At 33.6% G+C, this 13256-nt stretch overlaps 1 protein-coding gene across 3 annotated transcripts in view; it reads right to left on the bottom strand.

The window, feature by feature from the left end:
- Positions 1-13256, bottom strand: part of STRN3 (striatin 3) — a 61543-nt gene that overhangs the window by 18336 nt on the left and 29951 nt on the right. For 2 of the 3 annotated variants that reach the window (XM_058837728.1, XM_058837718.1), the window contains exon 8: positions 3252-3392. The exons of the other annotated variant lie outside the window; for it this stretch is intronic. In XM_058837728.1, coding sequence (XP_058693711.1) covers positions 3252-3392 — 141 coding nt within the window. The remainder of the gene's footprint in view (positions 1-3251; positions 3393-13256) is intronic. 3 annotated transcript variants of the gene reach the window in all.

Below are 13256 nucleotides of genomic sequence, written 5' to 3' on the forward strand. Positions count from 1 at the left end.
GACGGCCTACTACCAACAACTTATATTTCAAAAAAGACATATTCCTACTAAACTCCTACTTACTTTCCTGTTATTCCTATTTGATCTTTAGGACAGGCCTACAAGGTTTAGGTGAGCCCTGTAATTTGCCATCCTATTCTTTGCAAAATTAATGTCATCTTGACCTTAACAGATGAACTTTCCTATGCTTTATAATAAAAATTAAGGACCACCACATCAAGAATCTATATTACAAATACATCAAGTTTTGTTTGCATGAGTGACTATCTCTTTATTTAAAGCTTCAAAATTAATACTACTTGAAATTCAGAAGACTATTTCTCAATATTAAAGCCTGCATGTACATAGTGTGTTCTATAATTTATTTGTGAATTTTGTATTTTAAAGTGAGGCATATTTGAGAAGTTTAAAAAATGGATGCAAACTGCTTTTGTAAAAAGGAAAAGGCAGAATAGTAAGAAATTGAAAAATACACGATGTTACAGATAAGATGACTAAAAATAAAGACCCACATCTTCACATAACAAAACAATGCATCAATAGGTATATGCAAATGATAGTTAAATGACGTGTTGATGTTTTTCATCTAGAAAAAAAAAAATCCAAATATTTTTCTAATACACAGTACAATATTATTCTCATAGCATAATATAAATGCTTAACTGAGTTTGCAATCAATAAATACTAAAGTAAAAATGTGATGGTACATGTTCCCTTATAGGTGAAACTAGGTGAAATAAATATTGAAATATAAAATCGTATAATTAAATAATTGCTTAGCCTATCCTAACCAGCCCTTCTTACCTTCAAGTTCTTGACATAATACATAATTAAGTCAAAATCAAGCAGTAATACTTGTACAAACTGAAACTGCTGTAATTTCGGATCAGATATGTATATTCGTACAGGTTTTTGCTGTTTACTGTTAAACAGGGACATCTTAACCTTGTTTCCCACAAAGTCAATATGTGGTACACTAAAAGCAGCTGTTTGTACCCAAGCAATTAGCTGTTACTGCTTTTTTTCTGTCAATCTGTAGACTGACACCTCCGCAATCTATAGATATTAAGACTGAAAAACAACCAGTGAATTAAGTAATTCTCTCAACATTGGATGGAAAATCATGTCGACATCATTTCTAAAAGCAACAGAATATGCTGAAATGGAAACTCCAATCTCTCATGGCCAAAACTAACAAGTGTGATTATGACATAATATCATATTTAACCTGGCAGTTCAGAGTGAAAAAGAAAAACAAAAACAAAACTCTCACACCTTTAGAGGTGTGAATAAGATATTTCAAGACAGTGAAAGCCAGTTCCTCCCTGAAACCCCTTCAAGAAAAAATTATCTACCTCAGAATTGTAATATTTCCAAGTGTTGCATAAAACTTCCATACAGTCACAACAAAATTATGGTTTGATAAAATTCATCAGCATAGGCTAGTGTATCCCAGGAAAAAAGCCTAAAGTTATATGCAAATTCTTAGCTTTTAGGACACAGCTGAATAAATAATTGAGTAAAATCTGTATTTGTAGTGCATGGTGCAAAACCTGTATTTTATGATAATGAAGTATTTGGCTTTGTAACACACCTAGAAGTAAATAAATTACAACATTGCAAGTTTGCACCATATGGTACAGACAAAAACTCAAAAAGCCACATAAGCAGTTGGAATAGAAATAGCAGAATTTACACTCTAATATTCAAGTTAAAAAACTGTGCAGAAACTACAATGAGCAGATGACAGAGATAGTAAATATTATTACTCTTGATAAATAAAGAGCAAACTACACCGACAAGTTAAAAACATATGAACATGTTAAACAGCATGAAAATATCAACATGAAAGCAGTTTATTTGAACAGTGTGAACAATCTTTACTTGAAGGGCAACCCAGTGTTTATGCCACAAGAACCAGGCAAAAAAACCTCAGTCCACATCAAAATCAAATCTATCATCTATTTCTTCAAAAAGATTGTTTTGTCCAGTATTATTTTAGATGTAAGGCCTCCACCTGAGGCAACATCCCTGTCTGTAAGAAGGTCTGTGCTCCTTTGCACAATAGGTATGGCCTAAGAAAAACAGCCTAAGACAGACCTAGAAAATTGTAACTGCAGGGTCACATGGCCATAATACCTAAACATGGCTGAAAGGCAACCTAAAGCATGTAAACACTAAATCTAAAAACAAATATATGTTTACAAGTTTTAGCAAGTGGATTTTCACCAGGAGATTTTTTTCACACTCCACAGGTAAATTTGGTACTGCTTCATCTTGAAGATGGAAATACAATAAAGATGAAAAGGAAGGCAGTACAAAAGATGACAGTTGTAAAATGACAGTTTGGGAGAGCAACAGAAAAACCTTGAAATGTGGTTTGGAGATTTTTTCTGCTTGCCTGGTGACAGGCATTTGTGAGGCCAAAGGTGAAAAAAACCAGGAGAACCAACAGCTGCCTGGAATCAGTAGTAATGCAAATTCCATTTCTACTATAGCTGATACCATGCCAGGGCTTATGGGTCAAAGATCATCCTAAAAGAGCCAAATCTAAATACACCTGAATATTTTGAATGAATATGTTCTAAGTAGAGGACAATTTACATAATGGTACTCTAATTTCAAAGCTAATACAGGAAAATCATTCCTTTAAAACAAAATACTTAAAGGCCAAATACAAGACTTGTGACTTTATATATAATAGCTTGTCATAAATTTTCATTGCCAAAGATTATGCTGATATTTAAAATAAATACTTTGTAAAGAAATAAAAAGTGTCTTTGTAAATTTGTTAATGAAGACCAAGGGAATTTTATATAGAGAACATTAAATTAGAGGAAAATAGGCTAATTAGTCTCATAACTTAAATCACCACTTTTCATTTTAAAATCCAAACTGTGCATCAAATGTCAATACTCACCTTTTTTCCCCCTTCAATAAGTAACAACCTATTTGTGAAAGATTTTGCTAATGGGGGAGTGTCTCTAAACAGGGATTTAATAGTGAATAGTGTCAGAACACACTGCTGTACAAGAAGTTATTTTAAAAAACTTATGAAGTAATGGTGAGTTATGATAAGCCACAGAAACTTAAGCCATATTCTCATAAAACCATTTTCGAAGAACTACAAGTAAAATCGTAATGTGGCAATCTGCAACTGCATTCAGCTTTACAGAGGGGATAATAAATTACAGTGTGTGCTTTCTAAAAGAAATCTCCTGAAATATAGTAAGTAGCTGAATTTTTTGTACCTTCCTCTGCTCTTGCACCTTCATGATCAGTCATTCTAGAAGAGGGTGACCTAGATTGATTAATGATTCCTGAAGGGATGTGGGGTATCTCATCATCGCCCAGATCAGCTATCATGTCGTGAAGTTTTGTCCTGTTGACTCCTGTAAATTAATGTCAGCAGCAAAAATTCATTCGATTGCTACCGCTTGACTTGACTGAAGTCTAAAAATCCATTAAATAAGAATAATTACTGATGGGACCTCCTTAAAATAAATAGTGCTTTGCTTTTGTTTAGTAATATTTTGGAAATCAAAAGCAGGAGTTAATACACCAAATCTGAAAACTACATGCAAACAATTTTAATTCACTAAATCAAAGAATAACTCCTTTGTGTTCTGCAGATCTACTCTACAATTTCCTGTAGGAAAGAGAAAAAAAAATCATCTTATAGCCCTACTGAAAAGTTAAGCTAAATACTAAAAGAACATTCAGTATTAAACAAAAAACATATGAATTAAACATTTTCTAGTAATTTTACACAACTTTAACTATACTAAACAATTTTACATTAAAAAACAGAGTGAAAATTAAAAATAAGCTTAAAAATGAGAGCAAAAGTACAGACAACTTATAATGGGGGTGCAACGAACAATTAACTTTCCCTGCTTTGAATGGTATTTAAATTGTATGAAATGTTTGTTAAACACAGGAGCAAGAATGCTTCCACCACTGTATGAAACTGCAGATGTATATTATATTACAATTATTATAAAAGCAAGCTTCTAGAAACAAAGTATTCTGAATTATATATATATTTAATTAATATATAGACATTATCAAACAAATATAGTATAATTAAAAATATATTTAAATTACTAAATCCATTCCTGCTTTCACCTTTCTAGCTTCCATGTCAAAAAGCCAAAGCTTCAATCATAAAGTGTATTTCAGTGAGAGAATCTCTTTAAAGAAAACAATCCATAATGATGAAAGACATAACCAAATTTTAACCAATAAACCAGCCCTTCCTGGGACTGCAAGCAGAAATATTGTAGACCACTTAGTAAAGGAAGCACTGGTGAACAAGTTCTTACACTGAGGTGACATGTCTCACATTTATTAGAGAGGAAATTGAAGTTAAACCAAAGCCTTTCTTGTCAATACAGTAAAACGTAAATCCTGTGATTACAGATAACTTATCAAAATCAGAACTGTTCATTCAAACAGTTAAACACTAAAATATATTCTTTCAAAAAGTATCTGATCATTTCAGATCTTCCTAGTTTAAATCAATGTGTTCAGAAATAAGTGTCCATGAATAATAGAATTCCCTGCAGAGAGGGAAAAAAATATTTCTTGAAGAAGAATTATAGCAAGTATACCTCACATACCCCTAGAAGGATGCTATATAACGATTCTCACTAATATCTGCAAAACATTCTCATTTTGCCAAGTAATAAAACTCCCTATATTTATGGTTTTTCTGCTTTTGGTATTTTTTTTTTTTTCCTTTATGGAACACTTGGTATTCTAGTTAAATATAAAAAGACTGCTACCCAGAAGCAATTTGAGAACAAAACTGGCTTCCAAATGTTTTCCTCACACAACAGATGACTTGAGTAGTTTTGTTTCACTCTCCTGTATCTCTAGAAACCTGTGATCCCAGCTAATGAAGTAAATGTAAAATAATAATGAGAAATCTTTTTTTGAACCAACATTCTTTTTTTCTATCAGGCACTATACTGAAAGGATTGAATTTCTAAAATATAGTACTTAATATTGCAGCCAGCAGGTGAGATCTCACATTAGAAGTCACTCTTAACAAGGCCAGATCTCTACACCATACAGACTACAAAGCTTGTCTTTGTCTTTATTCCAGGTGGCCATCAGCCAGGCACCTACTGTGACCAGCAGCAGATACATTCCTGGAGGTATTATAGAGCAATCAATAAAATGACAGGATAAAAGTCATGACAGGGACACTGTTTATTTTAACAAACCCTTTGCTTTCCAAAAGAAAACACCATCTGTCTTCTCCACGTTGATATGCATGAACTGTTCAACATGTTGATGCAAAATGCCAAAAATGGCTTATAAACTCTTACTTTCTCTGAACTGAAAGCATCTTCTCAAGGTGCTTTCACGCCAAACATATAAGGATGAGAAGTTTGTCTCAAAGCACATTCAGAAGAAAGCAGAAGTAGCTCGTCTGCATTGCTACCATTAGTAGCCATTCATTTAGTTTGTCACAAATTAGGGGACTGCTAGACTTGCCTTTTAGTGTTTTTCAGTATGTTTGAGCAATTGTCCTTCAGGTATAATCTCAGAACAGTCCTCAGTCACCATAGTGACTCAGAACAGTCCTCAGTCTTCACAGAGAGAAGTTTACAAAGGAGCAGCCGCTGTTCTGAACAACTTCTGTGCCTTTCCTACTGAAAAACGTGTCAATATTCAAGACAGTGCCATCATTACAGAAGACTGCACAAGTTTCTGCCTTCAATTAAGTGCAAGTGTACCTTCATATAACTGTTCAAGTATTGTAAATGTTACAAGGAGATTTTTAAACATCTCTGCAGAAGCAACTATGTTCAGGGCACAAAATAGGATGACCCTTTTACCCTCAAAAAAAGCCAAAGACAAAAAAAAAAAAATTATAAGCCTGGTATGAACAGAAGCAAAAGTTACAATACCATCTCAGTGTACTGTCTTTCAGAAATCAAAAGTGAAAAAGATAAATTAATATTTAGCGATGAAAAGCTTTAGTCTGAGAAGCCTTAAGCAGAGTTCTATTAGGTCCAAGATGTATTAGCCCAAGTCTGAATATAACACATAGATTCTTGTGTCAAGAACAGGAGATGGTAATGAAGACGGTAAAATTCAGATCTGTGTTCACTCCTATCAACAGCTACACTATTTCCAGAAATCAAGGGTAGGAAAGTGAATGGAATGGATATTGTTTTGTAAGTACAGAACAATTAAACTGAAGGAAAAGAGCAGGAAAGTAAAAAAAGTGCGAAAAAGCAGAGGAAAAACGGTAGTAGTATATTAATTTCAACAGTGATATATACATATCTATATATATATATATACACACACACATACAAGATGTGAAACTTCTCAAACTGAGAACACATTATGCTGACCTGATAGAATGAAATGAGATATACACCACCTCCACTATTATACTCCGCAAAGTTGACAGGCTATACCCGAAAATCAGTCATCCCCTGACTTACCTGCCAAAATCGATCTTATCAAAGTTGGGCAAGAAATAGGACTTAAATTCAGCATATTACTGAAAAGAGAAGCCTGCTTTTGTAGAAATCAAACCTAGTAACTCCTTTTATCACAGTAAGTCCAGAATAGGTGAGGTTTGTTTCTCTGCTTCTGGGTTTTTTTTAACACAAGGAACTCTTCAATAAACAGATATTGCATTATTTTACAGCTGACATTATTAAGGAAATTAAAGTGTAGGGTGGTGGATTTTTGTTTTGGTGGGGTATTTTTAAAGAGCTTTTCATAAAGAGATAATATTTCCATATAACATGGTGACTACCTGGACAGACACCCTCTTTCTCCCCAGCAAACAAGAGTATTACTTAATGAAAACATACATGATGACAGAAGATGACCTTAATTAAGGTATTCCATCCAAAAGAAAACATAAGGATACAAACTAGAGAAGAATCAATACAGAATCAGATCTACTTCTGTTCATTTATTTATGTGTACATGTGGAATGAAAGCTTCCATACCTGGGGCCAGGGCTGTGTCTGCCCAGTTATGTTATAGTGTAAGTACAGATTATGGCAGTCACCTGATGCATAGTCAACAAAAGAACCCATCAGAATGTCTGTCCTACTATTCTGTCTTCAAAGTATTGCAAGAGATGACATTTAATGCACATTTGTTTGATTTTTATGATGCTATATACTACCATGCAGATAAGTTCTGATGGTACTCAAAACAAATTCTGATACAAGTCAAAACACTGAGGAGCAAAGGAAGAGGTATGTATTCAAAATGAAGTTCCCAAATGATCACACACGACCAGCAGTAATAAAAAAGCCCTTCAACATTATTTTTAGTTTCCAAATGTTAAAAATCTGAGGAAAAATGTCTACTAAATTTCATTTAAATAAATCTGTCCAACCTTGAATGCGTACTTTTACTCTGTGTGTGGAGTTCTCTCATCCAATTATCTCAGTGATTTAGAGGCTAATTTTTAATCAGAAACTATCGTGAATGTGACAAGGAAAGAATCTCACAAAGCACCTTGTAAGGCCATGTGTTTACGGTTTCTCAGAGGAGGAGTCAAACTTAAAACTCGAAATACTAAACAATGACATATGTCACTTCTCAGCATCATCACACACAGTTGTCTCCTAAATACTGTCTTCTGTGAACCAAAGAATTCAAAATTCCTTTAGATGAAGAAAACTTTCTGTTACTTTGCTTCCACTACAGTTCAAAATGTCTAAAATGTAAAGAATTTAGTAAGAAAATTTCAAATAAAAGAAGTCCATTTTGGTATTAAAAATAAATTCCTAATCCTACCAAATATTTCATGCAAATTTTATGTCAACTGGTGATTTATATGTTAAATGCTGATACACATTAACATGCAGATGACTACTGTAGGCTGTCATTAAAGCAAGGACTAGGTGAAAATCTTCGCTTTGTCAAAGCTTTTATGTGTGTGTACATGTCATGCAAAAATGCTGAAAAAACAACCAACGTGCACTAACTGACCTGTAATTGTTAGGTGTTATAAAATAAATTCAAATCTTAGTAATTACAGAATTCTTCAGGAAGTGTTATATTTTAATTATCATGTAATTTAGTTAGTGTATACCCATACAATTTTTCAAACTGAGAAATTAATCCAGCTCTGGGGTGCCAGCACAGGAAGGACATGGAGCTGCTGGAGTGAGTCCAGTATGGAATGAAATTAAACTAAAGGGGTAGGTTTAGATTGGGTACTAGGAAGAAATTCTTTACTGTAAGAGTGGTGAGGCACTGGAACAGGAGTCCAGAGAAGTTGTGAGTGCTCCAACCCTGAAGTGCTCAAGGACAGGTTGGATGGGGCTCTCAGCAACCTGGTCTGGTGGTTGTCCCCACCCATGACAGGGGGGTTGGAACTAGATGATCCTTAATGCCTCTTCCAAACCAAACCATTCTATGATGACAGATTTAATATCACTTTATGCACTAAGAACATTGTATAGTTGGAAACATAATTTCCAAAAGCATTTCTATCAAGCAGTTTAACCCTGAAGTTTGATTTAAACTACATAGTTAAAATAGGTCCACTGGTCAGAAAACTCAGAGTAAAGGGATATCAAATAAAATGTTGGTAAATACATGGAAAAGTGAAGGACACTATAAAATAAAGATTATCTCCTAAACAAAGCCACCAAAAGGTTCATATTTATATTACAGGTATTTCCTATTTCTCTATGCCTGGGGCTGTAAAAATAATTACAAGCCCACAAATAGCAATTACAGACTGATTAAAAACAAACAAAAAACAAAGAAAAAAACGACCCCACCACCCCCAGAAAAAGCCCAACAACCACCAGTCCCACAACAATATCACAATATTATACTTTAAGAAGTAGATGAAGTTTAAATCTTTCAGAAAACTTCTTAAGAGTAGGAATGTTCTCAAAATGCAAATTGTTCATTATTTTTACACCAACATTCCTATGAATTTACTTTTCTTCACCTCTTTAACCTTGAATTTTTTCTTTTCAGCATTTCTCATTTATGAAATGGATGTCAAAGGTTTTGACATATTCACATTCAGCAGGTAGAAAGTTAAAGTTGGTTGCCCCCATTACAGAAAATGATGTTTAATGAAAAAAAAAAAAAAGACAACAAACAAACAGAACTCGTGAGAAAAAATGTCTTCTATATAGATAGGCAAAAAAAGTGTTGCATTACAAGATTCAGAATCTGCACTTACTCTTCACCCCTTTCTTCCCCTTTCGTTCCTTCTTGTACTGTTCCTTCAGTTTACTTATTAGTCCCTGGTCTACATCCCAAACCTCAGCAGTTGGGGACAGGTCATCTTTGTCTACATGCAGCATATTATTAAAAGAAAAAAAATCAGCAATTGGCAATGCAAGCTGTTGGTGATTTACTGTCATAGCTGTATAAGAGCATTAATAAAGTTATTAATAAATCTTTATTTTAAAGGTGCAGTCTTAGTTTTAAGTTTATAAAAGACCAAGTTTCATTTCATACAGTTTTCCAAGGCACTGTATATTATCAGTTACATATTTGAAAATTGTATGTTAATTTGTTACCAAGGAGCAAACAAATTAAGCTTCATAAGTAACTGTTTAAGTTAGATGCTTCAAAATACACAAAAATTCATTGGTGTTCAGAAACAATTACTGCATCTTTAGAAAGACAGTGTTAAGAAATTATTCAGCCAGTGTTGAATAAGCAAATAAAAGCATTCATGCTGTATCTCTCATGAAAATGCAAGCTAAGTCAGTGCCAGTTTATTCATGAAGACCACCATGCATCCTTTCGCATTCATTCTACATGCACAAGAAAGAAACCTTGGTCCTACATATAACCAGAGAAAAAAGTCTATAAATACAGTTTTTCACATAAAGATGAAGAAAAGTAGTTTGCACAAGTGGACATCCCACTACATTTCAGAAATTAAATCATAATTAGCAGAAATACAACATTCCACTGTCATTTCAGAAGACATCTCCTTTTCTGCTTGACAAATATTGCAGAGTTAATTATTCTTTATGAAAAGTCAGGTCTCCACTTCTCTAAACTACCCATCTCAATAATTTCTTGAAACTTAGATTTAATAAAGAGATAAACCTGTTTCTAAGACAAGGCAAACATAAAATTTGCAAAAGCACTTTTTCAAGTAGACAACCAGGCAGCAACCAAACTTGGTTTGTGTGCCAGTTCAGCTTTATACTCCCAAATTCTTTAGGCATAAAATCACAAGACTTAGTTCCTCAGTTCCCAACTCCAAATCATACTTACAATATGATTGTACCCATTTTGAAATTATAACCATTATAATCATGAAAGTACACAAGAGGAGTCATAAACAGCAGAAACAAAGTAACACACATTTAGAATAAAAACTAAATAGGAATAGGAGTTTGGAAAAGGAATAGTAAATTTGGAATAGGAGTTTTTCTAAGTACATGTTTCATGACAAAACATGACAATGAAAGAGCAGACAGATACCCTAGGATACTGATGCATCTACCATCATTCAATGACCATCTTGATCAAAGAGATGTTATACAGAGAAGGCAAGGACAGAGAAACATGAAACAGGAGCATAACGGCTGAGTTCCCTGAGCTGTCTACAAAGAACTCTGGTGATGAGAAGGGAACACCCTACACCAAACTACAGCTACATCTACCAAACTGCAAAGACTTCAATCTTTCTGATCACTGGGCCTATGCACTGAGAGAGGAATAGTGATTATTCAGGAAACACAAGAAGCACAGAAAGACAAATCAGAGAACACGCCCAATCAAAAAGGAAAAAAAATCAAACCCACTAAAACTCAATTAAAAGAAAATTCCATTAAAAACTAATTAAAACTCATGAATAAAATTCCAAAGCACCATTAATAAAATGAAAATAATCAGATAGATTGCAGCATTGCACAGAAGATTAGGGAATTAAACTGAACCAGAAGATGACCACATGTAACATCAATGTAATGCTATTCTAAAAAATGTCATTTTAGTACATTTTAAAAGGTGCAGTCCATTAAACCAGGACAGTGCAGGTAATGACAAAATTGAAAGAAGATGTTCAGTCTGTGTTCTACACTGGAAGTTTAGAAAATGTCTGTAGAGTGCAAAACAAATAGGGCATTAAATATCAAGACAAAGAATTTGAAGGAACTGGGCTCATTCAGTCAACAGAAAATGCGCAAGCCTGAAAACATAAATATTCAAAACCAATACTGTTGGCTGCAAAAAATGTAGGCTGTAAATAGAAAACTAGATAAAACACAAGCTCAGATTATCTGGGTAGGCTGTGAAATTAATTTCAAACAAGATTTTTAGGAAAACCCAGAAGTATATCTGTCCAGCATGCCTAGATATATTAGGCTACTTCAGAACACAGCCACATAACTAGAAGACCTCTGCAATTGCCCCCGAACAGTGACCTTCCCTGCACTTAAGTGATACAGGATAGCACACAGGACCCAGGATGTCCACTGAGCATTATAATTGAGAGGAGAAAGGCTGGCTTTAAATTTTTCTGGTTTTTAAAAGTGTTTTGAAGATGACCCAAGGGACTGTGAATTTCCGTCACTCTGCCACCCAGAATTCTGGGCACAGTCAGTTGTTCTCTGACTCATGGTCCATCTGTAAAGAGAACTTTTGTGTTTCATGGGGAAGAGAAATCCAGTGATGAACACATGAAACCATAAGCAGAGTAAAGAGACCATGTAGTATGTAAAGTCTGCAATATGTAGCACAGTATATAACAATATGTATATATTGCTGTTTGCTTAAGCAAACTGAATTTATATATGAATTTTTTATTGATTCTAAATCACCACAAGGAATTTATAACTTTTTTAATCTAAAACTGAACATTCTTTTTTTTTAGTATCTCATATACCTTGTCTCTTCATTTAACACTGCTTGAACTTGCTCATCTTTCACTACTTTGAAGATAAGCTGCTCTTAAGCAAAACATGTTGCATGACAGGATACTTTAAACTACAATGTTTGGAATTAATTTAACACTCAAAGTATGTTAACTAAGGCACTTACATAAAATAGAATGTGTTCACAAAAAGTCATAATACAGAAGAAAAGAAAAGCAATCCAAACTTCACAACACTCAGTGACAGGTTTGAAGAAATCTTCAACAGCAAAATTCTAACTATTAAATTTGATGCTGAAATATTTTAGGATATTGCAAGTTGTATCTACAGATAATACTTTGCATTTAAGTACTGTAAGTACTGTCCCTAAACAGGACAATTACTAAAGCAAGACTAAGCAATATATTTAGAGCCTAAACATCAGACACTTTCTAGATACTAAATAAAAGCATTACAACTAATTAGAATTTTGTTTTCAGAATGCTTAAATGTTTGGAAAAGTATGAAGTGATAGAAGGAGGCTAATGACAGGAAAACTAAAAAAGGAAGAGAGTAAAAACTGTGAAAACAGAGCAACTACTACATTATGAAGAAAAATTTGAATTTTAACTGAAATATTTAAGTTCATGATTGATGCAATTGTTTAGGAAGTAATAGTACAAATTCATTTAAATTAAGTTTCCCCTCAAAATAAATAACTAACTGGCTGGATCTGGATACTTGAAGTTACAAGTTTCATAGAGTTCAAAATAACATGACAGGCTAAAATACATTGGTTTAGGCATTGTAATATTTTATTTTAGAAAGCATTTAAGTGGGACAGTATTTAAAATGTTATTTGTGATAGTTAACATAGTTAACAAAGTTAACAAAGAAGTCTTGTTAGATTTACACTGACCTTTAAAAAGTAACACAACCCCAAGATCTGATGGACTGCATCCTTAAATGCCCATTTAAGGAAAGATCATCTATTCTAAAAAATATTGCCACTACAGTTGTAGGCATGACTTTCACTGATTAAATAGTACGTTACAAAATATACAAAAAACATACGAAAATTGTCTTCATATGGCAAAACAGAACATATTTTGAAAGATGAAACTAGGTTTATGTTTTATTTCCTCCTTCCCACTTTCTTATCTCAGATATGAGTTTTTTGGAAGCAATGGGATTGCTGCAGTTAAATTAGCTGTCACAACTGTGTACAAACTCCTGAAATGCTCTGCCTCACTTTTCTATGGGTTCATTTAATTGGTAATACAAAAACAGTTCAATGAAAAGTGTGGGGGTCAATTCAATTTTTAAAACAGACCTCAAAACTGGGTAACTACTTGAGAAAATGCCAGACATAGAACACACTGGAAAGTAATCTTTGGAAACAATGACACAGAATTTCAG

This window comes from Poecile atricapillus, chromosome 1 (assembly GCF_030490865.1).
Source record: "Poecile atricapillus isolate bPoeAtr1 chromosome 1, bPoeAtr1.hap1, whole genome shotgun sequence".
Classification (NCBI taxonomy): Eukaryota; Metazoa; Chordata; class Aves; order Passeriformes; family Paridae; genus Poecile; species Poecile atricapillus.